This window comes from Meles meles, chromosome 13, assembly GCF_922984935.1.
Source record: "Meles meles chromosome 13, mMelMel3.1 paternal haplotype, whole genome shotgun sequence".
NCBI lineage: Eukaryota > Metazoa > Chordata > Mammalia > Carnivora > Mustelidae > Meles > Meles meles.
Window position 1 is genome coordinate 37,117,301 of NC_060078.1, and position 16,651 is coordinate 37,133,951.

Genomic DNA, 16,651 nt, shown 5'->3' on the forward strand with positions numbered 1-16,651 from the left:
GTCTTCATATCAGCCCTACCGCAGCCTGGGCTTAAATGAAATATTGCCATTCAGAGAAATGCCCATTTCCAAACTATTACTCATTTCCATTATTCACTTTTGGAAGGGGGGAAAAAAAAGGCACTAGCCCCAAAACTTCTCCAGGGGTCAACACATTACACTTTATTTTCTTTTGTTCTTATGTTTGAAAATCTCAAGATCTGGAAGACTAGTTCCTGAAAGGCTACATTTTTATCATTTCAGATGACATGAAAACGTGGGGAAGGATGGAAATCCTAGTTCAGGAAGGGGGTCCCGCTGGAGCACCCAATGGTGAGCTGTTGTAGTCACTTTCCAGCTGTGACTAGTTTAGGGGGTGGACCCAGGTGTGGACACATGTCCCCATTCCACCACCTCCCTGCAGGCTGGCAAGCGCCATGGGGACAAGAGTTCATGTATCAACTTCCTTAAAACAACTGCGCGAAAACATATTGCCAAAGAAAAGCGGGAGGAAAGAGAATATTGTGCCAGACGTCGCTTGCCAGACACAGGGACCAGATGCTGAGGGAAAGACGTGCTCATCCCCGATGCACCAGGGGAGTCCCCCACCTCAGTGATGGGAAAGCTCATGTCACTTGGGGCCACCGATTAGAAGCAAAGGAAGGGAGACGGTGATGGTGATGATGCCCTTCCCAAGCCTTCAACCCAGCACATTCCCAGGCTGTGGCAAACCAAGCTGTGGGGAGAGGGAGGTCTGTCTGGACCAAAGGACGGCTGCTCACAATTAGGCAAGAGTTCCTGGGAATGTAGTGGGAGGGAATGTTTTCTCTTAGTTCATCTCTTTTCCAGAAGCATCTCTGTATTATTCCCTTCCAGGCCTCTTAACTACTCTGCAATGTAGGCCAGAGTGGAGAAGAAGAATCCTGAGGGGCTTTAACTCTCCGGAGCTAAATATGTTTTTTGTCATTCCATTGTCGAAGAACAATGTTCTTCTGAAATGAGAAAAGAATAGGGAGTGGGGGTCAGCTGTGTCAGGCCAGGAGATGGCCTCCCATGGGCCTCACCCATTTCCAGGGAGGGCACTGGGTGGTGTTCTCCAGAGTGTGTCCCTGCCTACCCAAAGATCTTCTGTAAAAAAAAGTGGTGGGGGGGACAGGGAGGGTTGGAGTCAATAGGTTTGCTAAGTTCTCTATCGATCATTATCTTAGAAAAGCATGTTAGTATTAAAAGCACTGAGAAGGCTTTCAGTGAAGACACAGTTTCATTCTGGAAAACTGGCAGAAACAAGCCCATCAGTCAACCAACTCCTCTTTGAGGGGGATATGAATCAATGCTACAGTAGACACACTTGGTAAGTTCCAACATGGAGCTTCTCAAGCTTGGCACTACTGACATTTGGAGCCACATAATTCTCTGCTGTGGGGAACTGTCCCCTGTGCGTTGCAGGATGTTGAAGAGCATGCCTGGCCTCTACTTCCTGGGATGTGAGTAGCATCATCCCTTCATTACAACAACCAAGAACATCTCCAGATATCTCTAAATGTCTCTGGGGACAAAATCACCCACAGTCAAGTTATTGCAAGTCCACTCCCCCTTTGGGAAAATGGTACCTTACTTCAGGTCTACACCATCTCAATCTCTCTTTCCTAGTCCTGTCTGAAACATCTCAGACCCAAGACCCACTGTAAGCCCCAGAGGTCCCATCTGCCAAGGATAACCTTCCTGTCTATGATGTCTTGTGTAACTGCCCTCCACAGACACTGGCGCCTCAGCTCCCCCTGGACCTATGTTTGTGGCAAGGTGTAGAGTGGCTCATGAGGGAAAGAAGTTCCCACAGAGATGATGCTCTGCAGAGAACACAAAAGGGCAGCCAAGGAGCTGCAGAGCACCAAGCCCAGAGCCTTCCCTGGCCTCCCTGGTGTTACCTCATTATGTTGGAGGCGTCTTCAGCATCAGGGTCAGCGCAGTACTTGTTGGCAAGGATGAGGCATGCGTCTGCTGACTCTATCTAAGACACGGAAAGGAAAATCACAGAACACAAACAAATAAATAGCCATGCCTGGTTGCAGTCTTTCTCTGTCGACAGCTTTTGGGGAATCTGGTGCTTTGCAAGGAAAGAAAAAAATAATCCTGAGAGATTATAGTTTTGTCAAGAGTGTAGCTCGCAAGTTCTTGTTATGGTATAAACATTTCATCTCATTGTTGTTCGAGGGTACAACGTGGACCTTCGTAATTACACTTTTCATTTGGCATAGTGACTTAGATGTAATCTTTCCAGATTTCTTTAAATAACAATTAACGAAGACTTTTAGTCCCTTCCCTGTCTGCTTTCCCTACCAATGGATCTACCCCGTCATCTTTATTTTTCTAGTCGGGAAATGGCGTCAGGTGAGCTAAATCCCTTCTCTCAGGTTACCAAGTTAATCGAATAGTCAAGGATTCCAGATATTGAGACTCCAAAGTCCTTCATCTGACCTTTTTCACATCTTAACTGTGGAACAGGAGGAAATAAGAGCCCTAAATCAGATAACAACTCAGTATTGTTTAGTATTCAATTAGCATTCAGATATTCGAAAGACAACAAATCTATGTATATGAAATGATGTGTTACAGATGACCTCAAAACCTACTGACTCCTCTAAACATGAGCCAAAATAAGATGTATGCTTCTGAGGGAATGATGAGTTATGCTAATAATTGCTTGCATCAAATTAGGTCCTTGAACAGTAACTATTTTCTCCAAGTTCTCATTAGATTTCACATTAGTCATAACTTGGATCATGTCTGGATAATATTAAGATTAACTGGACTCTCTAAGCATAAGAATTCTTGTTCTGGCTCAGGTCTGCAATCTGTCCCACTTTATATGTTGTACTTCATAGACCATTCCTGCATTTTGGTGGGAGGCCATTGTTTCCTCCACGGTATGTCACAAATTGTCTCTAGTTTTCTTTAATAATCCAAAGAATTCACCCAGATCCTTCTGCTTATTCATGTTTGCCAATGACATTATTTACTAAATTATGTAGTGACCACAGTTAGCATTTAGAAGTCAGTGGATTCACAATATTAGTCTATATCCACTGCCATGCAAATATTGAACGTGTTTACAAAATCTATATAAAACGAGCAAAATAGCAGATGTCACTTTGCTCTATCCCTTTACTTTATAAGCCTCAGGTCTGCTTTATAACAAGGTCTTTAACTTAACAGATTTTGGAATGAAAGATTAGCCCTTTACCAAGTGATATCAGATATCTGCATGTTTAGTTTTATGCTTTTAGTCTTTGGTGGCAGAAAAAAAAAAAAAGGAAGCTAAAAATGTTTTATGGCCTGGCAGAATTTTATTTATACTTTATCCTTCATGTTATGCTCCTTTCCAATGTAAATAATAGATTTCAGAGCTACACAGAGACCAACTTAAGTATTTAAGATGGAAATTACTTGATTATTACATTGTATATGAGGTTACTGAATCTGTACAACTGGTCTACTTCCTTGAGAAGTGCTGACATGAGGGAACTGGCAAAATCACTTTCATTTTATGACTAGTCCAAGCGAGGGAAGTAGCCTAGCAAGTGCCAGCGGAATGAAGCTCTGGGACCAGGGAAAGGGTGATGTCAAGGCTGGTGGCATCTGACTTATCTCATTAGGGGTGCAGAGGTGACTCTTGGCCATCCTAAGAGGCATGTGCCCTCACCACAGAGTCAGTCCCCTCTCAGATGGAATAAAAGCAGAAGTCACCTCTTACTTCTTACCTTGACTCTTGCAAGATCGTGTGGATTGAGGACTGAACCCTGATAAAATTCCACCTGAGTAAAATGTCGTTTGAACAGAGCCTCAAGCTCCAGGTTAGGGGAAATGCTGGCAGGGAGAGAAGAAACAGCCATTAATATAACAGACTCCGGTATTTCTGCTTCTTTCATGGCCTTCTTTCTCTCTGACTTCCAAAAAGAAAGACCTAGGAAAAGGCTTTCACCTTCAAAGCAGCCCCTTTTCTTGCCAGAAATAAAAGGTTCACCCTCGAGAGAAATAAAACCCCAGCCCACTGAAAACCCAAACCGTTACCAAGGTAAAATAAAGAGGTTCACAGTTTGCACAAAGTCGGAGTCCTATGAGGCGAAATGTCTTTGACTTTGTTAGGAACGGAATCCCAACTTTATGAATAGAGAGACAGAGCTGTGACATCAGAGATTAGCCGAAGGCGTCCCTGGCAGAGCCTCCTGCCGTTCCCTCCCTCAAAGCCTCTTCTCTGGTTCTCAGCCACATGGACTTCTCATCCCCCAGGGCCTGGATCAAACCATGTCACCTCTGAGCAGCCACAGACCGAGTTAATGTACTCTCAGTACTGTTCTTGATTCACACATGTGTACGCTCTTCGTCATTCTCGGTGCTGAACTGTCCAGACCTTGTTCCCATTGGAGGACAAGGATTAAAACACTGATTGCCCCACTCATCCATTTATTACTTCTGTGGAGATGAAAGATTTCTCCTCTCTATAAGGTATCAGGCTAGGCGCTGGGGAGATGATATTTAGTTCAAACCTACTAGGTTCAAGACGATGTTCGTCCATGCTTGCCTCACATTCATTAAGTACTTAGTAGGAATTGTTAATGTTTTCCAGCACTTACTATGTGGCAGACACCATTCCAAGCACTTGACAAATATTAACTCATTTAAACCTCAAAACAACCCTGGAGGAAGGGATGTTGTTAACCCGAATCTTCAAGAGGTTAATTAACTGGGCCATCCACTACAGTGCTGACACCGACAGATGCTGGGGACACGAAGGTGAATCCCAGCAAGTAAAGCATTGGCCACTGGCTTGTTGATTCAGTCTCAAGCCATGGGTGAGAGGGAAACCGAGCCTGTGCACATTGGACCAGTCTTTGAGACCCATTACTGGTTGGGCCCCTCTTGGGAAGTCTGCCTGGTCATGCAAGAAATGCTGGTCTCTCCCTGAAGCAAGTGCCCGGTGCAATTCTGCCTCTTGATGAAACTGACTTCAGTCAGTGAATATAGGTTAGATGTTGAGCTCTCACGGTTGCACACGTGCTCATCTTGAAATGCCCAACCAATATGAGGGCAGAACCTATGCACACTACTTCTCCTGAACCTCCCATAATGCTCTGCAGAGGACAGGCCCCTCAGCGGGTAAGGAGAGGCTAAGCACTGAACTGGATCTATGAATTCTGCTCCTGCACTCATGGCCTGGCTGGTCTTTTCAGAACTTGGAAAATTCAGTGTTGAGAGGCAAAATGCTCAGACACTCAGGCACTCAGACATGGTGGTCAGTTTGGTATGCTATGGACAAATGTCAAAAAGAAGGAGATGCACAGAACAGAATCTTATAGGGAAGTCATATTCCCTGGGATCTCAGGACAGGATTGAGTCCTGGGCTGTCAGCCCCCTATGCAGCCAACACCAACTCATAAGCTTTATCCCTACATAACCTGGAGTTAGTGCTGGCACTATCGTGGCCCAATTTCCATCCAAAAAGAAGATGGTGCCACCCAAGTCAACAAGCCTAAGTCTCCAGACTCTCTGTCCCTTTGGAAGACTAACTTTTACCTAAAAGGGGATTAGACAAATCTTAAAGTCCCAATCACATTGAGCAGGAGAGGTCTTGCCTTCCTCAGCTGTACAGCAAACATCATAAGACCTACCTTCTAAGTTGCTTATCAACCTAAGACATGTTATCTTCCACAATAATAGCAAATATTCATTGAGCATTTACTGTGTGCCTGATTCTGCTCTGTATACTTTATATGGATTATTTCTTTTCATTCTCCCTATGGGGTAGAATGAAACCACTGTGATCTCCCTACCTTATGAATGTGAAAACTGGGGCCCAGGGAGCTTAAATAACCTCTTTGGCAAGATTCATACAGAGTACTATGAGTTCACAGCATGCACTTTGACTCCCCGTGTTGATGAAGGGAGAGACTGTATGCACGAGCAGGGACCAGCACAGGGTCCTACACTGAGGTTTCTAGAAATGGCAATTGTTGCTGCAGCTGTTACTAGTACTTCGTACCCTGCTTCCTCTTATGTTTGTGTCTTGCCTGACCACTCTGTGCCTCCTGCCCTTGTAAAGAATCCACACCAGACAGCTAATCATTCCACACCAGACACTGTGGACACACCTGGATCGAATCGATCCAGACAGCTGAAGGGACGGTAATGACGTGTTTGACCCATAATGAACTTCACTCTTCTTTGCCAGAATTGCCTCCACAGAAGCGGTGCCATTCTCACCACTGAACTAATGTGTTGGTTCCCTTTTCATAGCTCCATACTGTCCTCTCCAAGGAGGCCATCTGAGGTCACGGCCGATTCAACTCCGCACTGACCCCCCAATATGGCGCCCACACCACCACTCCTACAGACACTCAGGGAGTCCTCCTCAGGGTGCCTGGTTGAGTGGAGGGTCTCGAAACAGCAGGGGCCCCTTACTTGTGAAGAAAGACGATCTCCACATTGACATCATCCCGGTCCTTGTGCAGGAAGTCCTTCAGGAAGTTGGAAACACTCTCCAGAGTGATGTGTCCGCAGACCACAATGTGCCTGAACAGGAGAAGCCAGTTAGATGGGGCCAGCCCCGCACTGACCCGCCACCCACCCCAGGCAAGACAGAGGAAGCGCACAGCGCAAGGAAGCATTCCTCTCCTCCCCAGGCCTCCGTGAAAGCCCAGCTCCCGTCCCCAGAGGGCCGTGAGGCAAAGTAGCGGTGCTGGCAGGTGCTCAGAGACTCCCCGGCAGAACAGGCATATGGCTTCTCACCTGATGCTGCACAAAATCCTATTAAAAGCCCAACCGTTTGGCCAAGTGGTTTTATGCATTGAACAATAAGTGACATTATGCTTGTGCGTAAATGCTGCATTATCAAGTCCCTTGCAGATTCATATCTTTCCCTTTCTGCCCACAAAGCGTCCTCTTGAGAGATTTACCGAATGAGTCTTGGTTTATGACATAGAGCTTATCAGGTAATGAGATAACAAATCTTGCTGAAACGATGATTTTGTGTGTAAGAAAGCGGACTTTTATCAGGGTGGCTAATGTGCGGCTTGACACGTTATGGGCTCTGCTGGCCATAAGCAGTAAAAAGGAAATTTTGCATTTTTCCGCCATAACTCCTCCGACAATGGGGGCATGTAACACTTTACAGTAAGTGAGCATTACTCAGGGCTAAATGGGGATGGGACGCCTATGGAATCGCAGATCACGCCACAGGCTGTGCATCCCCAGACAGCTGCTTCCCTGGGCTGCCCGGGACTTCCATGAGAGCCACAGCATTCTACTTCAAGATGGGGAGAAGCTAGAAAGGGATGAGGTGGGAATGGTTTGCCTTGATCCAGCAAGGTTTGGACTTCTGTTTCCAGGGATGGTGGCTTCCCCCGGAGAGATGAGCCTCTTTTCCAGAACTGCTGGGACAACCATCCCACCCGACATCTTTGGGCTCCTGGACCCATCTGATGAATCTGAACCAATCTGGCTACCCTATGGCCCTTGACATTTGCTATCTGTTGCTCCATCAGGACTAAGCCCTTTGGTGCAAGGACTAACCCCACGACCCAAATCGGGGGCCCGACCGTGGAGAGGCAACCTTCTGGCTTCTAATAAGAAGACCATAGCAAGGGCCTCAGCCCAGGTCCCTGTGCCTCTTGGGCTGCTAGGGACAGAGGCTGAGTCCCTGCCCAGGTTCTCGGGCATGGGCAGGTGGTGAACACTGAAGCACATAATTTCGTGGGAAAAAATTTTAGAACGGCTAGGCCCCCTGCCCCTCATAATTGCTCGGTGCACATTCCAACAAGGCAGAAAGCTCATTGGCTGGAGGCAGCTCATAATGGGAGGAAGTGATGATCGCTGATGCAATGTTCCATTAGATGCCATTACAAGAGCCTGCCCTTTCGCTGTAATTTGGTGCTTGACTAAGTATATGAGAATAAGGCAGTAAACTCATTGGTGAAGGGATAATGATGCAGAACAAAGAGTAAATCAATAATATGCACAATGCAGTTAATAATATCACCATTATGGACTGTTATTGTTACGGTGCCACACTCACTCAGTGGCCAGGCAAGCGAAGGCCATCCTGGGGAGGAAAGACTGGGCTGCCTCAGAAGAGATGTTCCAACATGATCACTTTGTTTTCCAGCCAGGACCAGCCAGGTTCAAGGGGGTCCCTTGGCCACCTATCCAAATGCCTCATACCCACATGACTAACTCCCTCTGGAAATACATCGGGTGTCAGAACACGGGACATGAACCAAACATTTGGATTACATACATTTTTATCCTGCCATCTCTTAAAATATTTCTCGTAGCACATGTGCATTTATATAGACAAAACAGGCTGCAAAGGGATTTGCATGTTTTGCATAAGATTTCTGATTCTGAATTTGCCAGGGGTGTTCAGAAAGTGACCAAGATACAGGGTGTCCTGATCTGACATCCAGGGCTGCACGGGGACAGCTCTAATGTTTTCTGCCCACAGACTTCCATGACTGCAAACAAAGCCAGCATGAATCCGATGTATGGGTACCTCCACAGGACAGCTACGTGGTGGAGGCCCACCCGTTCACCTGGATGTGAGAATAAGCCAGACGGGATCCCTTGCTCTGCCACCAAGGATGTGCGTGATCTTGGGCAAGCTCCTTATTCCCATCCAACAGATGAGGGGTCTGAGAGGTTAATGCCACCCAGCCAGCTTCCCGCTCCAGGCACAGCAAAGCTCAAAGTTCTATACCAGTAGAAGCCTGGTGATTATTCAAACTTGGACTCGAATCAATGATAGGTCCGGGGAAATGGTTGAACATTCATCCTTCCCATCCTGTACGCAAAGGACTGAATGAACATCTGCCAGCATTCCCTCTCCCTGTTCTGAACTCATTCATCTCTAGGACAGATGTGTGAGAAGTGGAAGGGAAGGAGATGAGTTCACCCTCTCACCCTTGAATCAAAGGCCCTGCCAGCTGATTTATTCAGCCTTAGAAAGAGTCAGGGTTCTCTTAGTTGAAAATGTGCTGGGTACATATAAAATATATTCCAATGCAATCAATATTATCCCTTAAGCCTTTAATTAGCTTTCAGTTCTCTTAAGAAGTAGACAAATGCAGGCAGGAGAGGAGAGGAAAAAAAAAAGGATTGACTTTTCTCATTTGAGGCTAGCTGTCCAATACCATTCTAGACAATTGAGAATATATATCTTTTAGCTACAGCATGATTTCTGGGGTGGAAAGCAGCCTTTATCAAAAAGGGAGGAAAAAAAATCTTCCTTCCACATAATTGGTATTTTTGCTCAGAAAAAGCGAGATTGATTGAAAGCAGATTGCCTTTTTGCCCAAGGAGAGTTATTAGGCACATTATCATGGCAACCTTGGAGAACCCATATTGTTCCAATCTGTCCTATATCTGATTTGAAGATTTATGACTTCCCCCTTTGTGCCAATAATCATTTCCCTCCATTTTGTTTTCCATACAGTGGAAGTTATCAAGAAGCTCACATATTGAACATGTTTGAATGCAGTTAGAGTTGATGGATGGGGAGAAGTCACCTCTCTAAGTCGGCATCTGCATTAGAAGACCGGATCCCACCAGCCTGTGTCTGAGGGAGCACGGGGGGGGGGGGGGCCTGAAGGAGCACAGAGCTATGGATGGTGAAAAGGGAAAATTTACATTCCAGAAATATTATCAGGACTTTTGAAAATTCTAGGGACCAGAGTTGGGGGAAGGATGTTATTGCAGGGAAAAGAGAAGCAGAACTTGTTGTATCCTCAGTGACTGATAATTGAAAGTATTCTAAGACTGGGAGCAGGGTGTGCCTGCCTTCGCTGCAGAATGATAGTTATTCACGGAGCACGATTTGAAGGATGCTAACAAGATCCTCATGCAAAATTATCTCTGCCCCATTCCATGACATCTACTATGTGAGATCCGCACTACAATAGCCCTGTGTTAGCTCAGTTCAGACACTAAATAACCAAATGGTCTTAGGCAAGGTACCAGTTCTGTATTTTACAACTATGAAGTCAGAGTCTTGGAGGGGCTGGAGCTAGTACCTGATTCATGAGGTTATCTTGAGGATTTATTTAAACAGATGATACCTGTGAAGGGCCCAGTCAAGGGCCTAGGCCATTGGAAGTATTATTCAATGGTAGGATTCATGTGACATCTATAAATCAGTAGGAAATCAATGTAAAGTTCTCTAGGGCCCCTTGAATCCCATCTGATCCTCGAACAACCCTTGTAGTTGTAGTTCGTACAATCTGCATCTTTGCAGATAACCTCTCTTAACCTCAATTTCCTTAAGTCGCATACCTGACATCCCACAGCAAGAAAGTGACTTGCCCAGGATGTGACCCAGGTCTCCGGCCCTAAAGCTCACTGGGATGAAGGCGATGGGTGCAGAGAGCAGAGGCTGGAGTATTTCAGCTTCTGCTCCTTGACGGCGGGCAGGGCTGCGCCTGCAGCACGTCCTCCTCATCACAGAGTGGAGGGGAGGTTGAAGGGATTCTCACTGGGCCAGGAGAGAGGCTTAGCCTGGGAACAGGGATGGAAAGAGATGATTCTCACTTTAAACATCCTCCTGTTACAGGATCACTCGATGTTGGCTGTACATGCTCCAGGCAACAAAGGCTGAACCATGGCAGAAACTCTAAACCAGGTTCTTTTACACTGAAGCCACGTAATTTGGCAAGCCAATGGATGGCAAGGTGATGCAGATATCCATCGTAGACATCATATGCTATGTCCAGCCCAGGACTGCCTCACCAGCCCCAGGATCCTAAAGATAAACCATCCATTTACGATGGAGAATATTTAGGGAAGTTATACTAGGTTGGTAACTAACACTATTCCCAATGTGGCTCTAGATTTGAACTTCTTTAAACTATTGGCATTCTTTTTTTTTTGTTGTTAAAGATTTTATTTATTTATTTGACAGAGAGAGATCACAAGTAGACAGAGAGGCAGGCAGAGAGAGAGAGAGGGAAGAAGGCTCCCCGCTGAGCAGAGAGCCCGATGCGGGACTCGATCCCAGGACCCTGAGATCATGACCTGAGCCGAAGGCAGCGGCTTAACCCGCTGAGCCACCCAGGCGCCCCTAAACTATTGGCATTCTTAATGATAGGTTTCTACAGGGCCTGGTCACGTGGTTTGTGAAGCCAGCCAACAAACCTAAATCAATAACCATTTCTGATCTGATGGGACTTCTTTGTTTTTAAAATTTTGTCAAGTTCTGTAAACAAATCTTTCTTGGGATAAACTAATGTTAATGGCTGGATTAAAGGATTCCTCTCCGATGCATGAAGAAGTGTCTGAAAGGCTAGAAGAGTAGCAGATGGCATTTTATGTAATGGAGTTGGTCATCCGGTGTAAGCAATTATGCCTGGTTTGGGGGCAGGAATCTGTAAACACAGGCTGGACCGAATTAGGGGTGGGAAACGCTCATGTGTCATGGAGCAAACATGTGGTTGAGTGCAACAACCACAATAAGGATAACGCTTGACTGTTAGCCATTATATCAGGGTTCATCAGACTACCAAGTGCTTGTTTCATGGGTACATCTTCCCTAAATGAATATGGGTGTGTCTCTCCCATCGTTAAGCATCTCCACCTTCAGAATGAAATCCCATGCATTCTCCTCCATCAGTCTACTTCCTTTCCTGGAGATGGTGGAGGGAAGCCAGGATGCCCCCGTTGAGTTGGGACACGTTTCAGAACACAGTTCCACTGGTGCCTTTCAGAATGGATAACTTCGGTGAGATGACCTAGGGCACGAGGCATAAGAGGAGGATGCTGGGGGGGGACCCCCAAACTCTTGAAGGATCCAGTGAATGAAGCCTCCAGAGACCCACTGAAGTTGACTTGAGCTAAATGAGAACTAAAAGTGTTGCTTAGAGCCAGTAACCTTGAAAAAGGGAACTGTGACAGGGATGGGCCCCACTCCACGGACTCACATCATCTTAGTATCAGAACGGCCCTTCGGGAATGTTGAGTCTAGTGCCTCCACTATATTATCTTAACGTGGAAACTGAGGTCCAGAGTTTCAGTACACGATGAGGGGCAGAGCAAGAGCCACACTACCTCCTCGCTTCAATGCCTTCTAGAGAGAAGGAGGGCTGATGCTGCTGAGAGGAGCCTGAGCTGGGAGCCAGGAGACTGGGGCCAGTCACTACGAAACAAAGGGCCCAGACAGAGTGGGCTGTACCCACAGACACTGATGGATTCCCCCCACCAGAGTTCCAGCTCTCTGCCCCTTCTAGTTCGTGCTACCAGCATATCTTGTCTAGACGTCTGCAGTACTTCCTAATTCAGTTCCCTGCTCACCCTCCCCGCCATTTCCACCCCCTCGACACAGCCAAAGAGCAGGACTGAGGCAAATCTGACTGCATCAGGTTCCCCCCATGGGGCAGGGAGGTCTCAGATCTCTCTTTAGCAAGAGCCTCATTCTAGGAAGACAATGTAAAATGCACAGCTCTGGGCTGTTTATTTTTAAAAGATACTATATCCATTTTTACTGGAACAAGTATAAAGAACTTAAAAAACCCATAGCTATCCTGTCACAATAAATCACACAGAGTAAATTGAAAATCCTATACAGCTTTCCCTGAATACATTGTGCTCACTTTGTCAGAGAGGCAGATGAAACGTGGCATATATTGATCTAGATGTCTCTGTAAAACTATAATATTTATATCAAATACATATGCTAGAATCTCTTCTGTCTTTCTGCTGAGACTTCTAATCATGCTCTTTCCGTCCACCCCCTTTCCCCCCGCCACCATTGGTAGCCACCAGCTTATGGGAATGAATTTTAAGAAGGACTTGTCAAGGGAATTCAGCAGCATTTTATCATATAGAAAGCAGGGTATGGGTGCTGAGAGGCCCTACAACTCAAATCACACAGTGGTCAGTACTCTAAGTCCATGCTGTCTCTCCAAGGTTGAATTCGAACCATTCAGTGTCCACACAACTATTTCTCTAGGACGCTCTCACTTAAGCCGAGGTTTTGGCAGATTCTGGCCTTGACGTTCCATTGTCACCTGTGGTGCTTTCTCTGGCTGTTTCGTCACACAGCCTGCCCTGGTTTGGGTTGTGTCCTTCAGGGTGACGGTTACCGAGGCTTTCCCCTGAGGTGCAGGACCCCACTGTCCAAAAGAAAGGAAGCTTATCCACCTCCCGCCTTCCTACTTCCTCCTGTATGGAGAGCCTGTCCCACAGGAACAGACTTCCACGTAGGGGAGTTCACCTTTGGCCAACAAACGCCAGCTCTAGGCTGTGTGGCTCCCATCCTTCCACCCCACCTGGAGACCTGGCTCAGGAACCCCAAAGCTTGCTGGGTTTTCCGGAACTATCTGCTGACCAAGAGGCTGGTTGGTAAAGTGTGCTTGTCTTGGCCGCCCCCTGCCACCGCAAGTGTAGAAGAAACATAACAGTTAACCCCGAGCCTGTACGATCACTGGCTGCTTCTGCCACCTGAGATCAACTAACCACCTTCTGCTAACTTGTGAGAGAACAGTCCACCTAAAGAGGACAAAAATAAAAACAAAGCAACTGGGAACGTGTCTCAAGGCCACAATGTCAAACCCTGCCTGTAGCCATTTCCGGTTAACACAAATGGAAAAATACAAAACCAGCAAAGGAAAAGCCCAAGGAGGTTTAGAGATAAGAAAATCTCCTACCCAGGGCCACAGCTAGTACTTTGCTAATTACAAAGAAAGGAAATGCCTTCTCCCTCCTAGTGAGGAAGAGAATAAAGTAATCATCTCATCCAGCTGTCAATAGAGCTATTGTGGAAGAGACGGGCTGTTTTGCTGTTTCCCTAAACAGGGGCAGAAGGCTGAGCAAATAGTTCCCAACAGTGCAGCAAAGGCACCTCTGTAAAACAGAGCCCCAAGGTCATGGGACGGACTCCTGGTAGCTCCCTCAGTGAATAGGGAGATGTCCTGACCAGACCAGAACTTTCTGCACAAAGCGGGTGCCTCTTCCCAGATGCGGATGGTCAGGACCTAACCCACGACAGCGGGGTCTGCCTCTATGCCTCCTCCATCCTCCATCATGATTAGATCTCCATAATCAGACCACACACAAGGAATGACCACACATCTTTCATAGCTTATTGCTACAAAGGAGCCTCGGTCCAAGTCTTAAAAATAAATTCTGAGGGGCACCTGGGAGGCGCAGTGGGTTAAGCATCTAACTCTTGGTTTCAACTCAGATTGTGATCTTGGGGTCATGAGATCGAGCCCCACATCAGGCTTCAGGGCTCCACGCAGAGTCTACGTGAGACTCTCTTCCTCTACCACTCACCCCAAGTCTCTCAATCTCTCGCTCTAAAATAAATAAATCTGTAAAAATAAATCAATAAATTCTGACAACCGCAGTGTAGGAGGAGGCACTGGTTATACTGACCTGTCCAGCAGGTACCCTCTCTTCTGTCAGTGGTACCTCACTTTTAATTTGGGGAACCAGTCCTCTCCAATCAGATATACAGCCTTGGGACCTTGAATCAAGGTGCCCTGCCCAAGCTAGGCCAATCAATGTCTCTCAGTCTTGCACAGACTGACCTAAGTCCCGGTGGGATGCATCCTGCCGGCAAAACCCTGTCATGACCGTCCCCGAGTTTCTGCTTGCCTGGCTCAAACACGTCCTTTCGGAAACTTTGTTCATCAGCTTTCCTCTGAATTCCGTAAGGTACTCTAACCTTCTAAGAAAATGCCTTTTTTTGCTTAAGTGAGCAAGAATCCGTAACCAACGAGCCCCCCACTGGAAGAACTGTTTACCTCCACCATAGTTTCTCAGTTAATTGTCACAAGGACTCAGTAGGCTGGTGGTGTTTGGTTTCTTTCTCTCTCCTCTTTCTCTCCTTCCTTCTTGGAAGAGGACTTAAACAGCCATCTGAAGTAGGCAATTCCATACCTGCCCGGCTCTCACAAATAACACGGGTCTCTCCCAACACCTTTGCCCTTCCATGTTTTATTCATCCCATGACTGCAGGCTTGGTGGCCTCTGGCCATTTTCAGGTAAGTCAGTCTTCCTTTGACCTGATTCTCCCAATCCTAGATGGTGCTCTGCTCTTAGAGAGGAATCAGGGCGCTGAACAGCGCTCCCCTCTATGTAGATCAAAGTAGATTTGCCTGTCTCCACTGGGTGGCGCTGTTTCTGAACACAAGCAAAGACTAGGGCAATGGTGAACCACACCCTTTGGGGACGAAGGTGGAATAGAGGGAAAATGAGTTCGAGCAAAGAAATGGTTCTTACTTTGGCCCCTGTGGAGGGGAGGTATATTAGCTTTGATGTAAAACGCCAGCCCCACCCCCCTGCCAACATCCCTGGTAAATCATGCACCATGGCCCTAGAGCAATCTTGTTGGGACTACTTTCCCATAAAGACAATCAAGTTGACACATCGTGGCCTTGTTCCCCAGCCGTACTCAAGGGTGTGGCCCCAGTCAGCCCACACCGCTAGCTATCCAATCCAGCCCGAGTAGACCCAGCATTCTAGCTGGCCTCCAGCATCTGTTATCCACATAAGAACTGGGAGGAGTCCACAGGCTCCAGGGCTGGCTGAGGCGTAACACACCACCGGGGGTCACCGTAGAGGATGAAAAAGAGGGGGTTTGGGGGAGCATCAGCAACACCCCCACCCTCTCAAGTCGCTCTGCACCTATATTTGACTGGGTCCACCATTAGACCCACAGGTTTTGGGGGGCACAAGTCCCTCTGCTGTTATCTTTGCCCCAAACTACTGTAATGGGTACATTTTAACAATATGAATTATCAACTGCTGTTAGAAGCACTCCCTCTAAAATGTCTGCAGGCTTCATGGTTTCACTGAAGAAGATTCCTGCCAAAAAAACATTTCACTGGAATGATGCTCCTACATCATCAAGCTTTCGTTTAGAAGCTTGGATGGTTTCGATGGGTCAAAGTCTCAGGTAAGCTCCAGGAAGGCATAATCACGTGTTCTTGCTCATCCTTTAACCACAGCACTTAGCACAGTGACTGGGACACAGCAGGGGCTCGCGTACTTGTAAGCTGAGCCAACATGCTGGGATGGGAACTTTCCTAAATCTGTTCTACAGCCCAGCTGGCATTTGCCTTTGAGGTCTGTAGTTAAGGTCACAAACCTCTCTCAGAGATGGCCATGAACCTGTCTCTGAACTGCCTCCCTGTCCCCTAATTAAGATGGTGCACAGAGGGGAGATAAGATTGCTTTTACTGAAAATTGGCACCCATATTTGGAGCAGTCCCCATGGTTCTGGAGTGGGAGCAGGTCATTGTTATGCGACACTCACACTAGATGTGGGAGCTTGAACCCTGAGAGACACAGAATCAGGTTGCCATAAGCCTCAACTGCAACAGCCTCTAAAGTTCTTTTAATAGAAAGAGACAATGGGCTTGGACAGCTAGAAAGTTTCCTGGTGCATGATGGCAGCATCAGTGGGACAGACGCCAAGTCTACTAGGAACCATGGTGCACAGCCCTGGAAAGACTTCTATCACAATACACGACATAGCAGGAAGGCAGAAAACGCAGTGCAATGCGCTCTCGAATGGTGGTATTTCTTCTCTAGGTTTGGAACCTACCCAGAGAGGATTCACCCAATCAAACGTGAGATTGAGCAGAAAGACTCTTCAGGGATTATAATTAGCAAAGTCATATTTGGA

At 46.8% G+C, this 16,651-nt stretch overlaps 1 protein-coding gene across 29 annotated transcripts in view; it reads right to left on the reverse strand.

Moving 5' to 3' along the window:
- KCNMA1 (potassium calcium-activated channel subfamily M alpha 1) overlaps nt 1–16,651 on the reverse strand; it is a 730,062-nt gene that overhangs the window by 205,312 nt on the left and 508,099 nt on the right. For all 29 annotated transcript variants that reach the window (XM_046026770.1, XM_046026771.1, XM_046026772.1 and 26 more), the window contains exons 10-12: nt 6,436–6,546; nt 3,738–3,843; nt 1,905–1,987 (exon numbers count right to left, since the gene is read on the reverse strand). In XM_046026770.1, the coding sequence (XP_045882726.1) occupies nt 1,905–1,987; nt 3,738–3,843; nt 6,436–6,546 (300 nt within the window). The remainder of the gene's footprint in view (nt 1–1,904; nt 1,988–3,737; nt 3,844–6,435; nt 6,547–16,651) is intronic.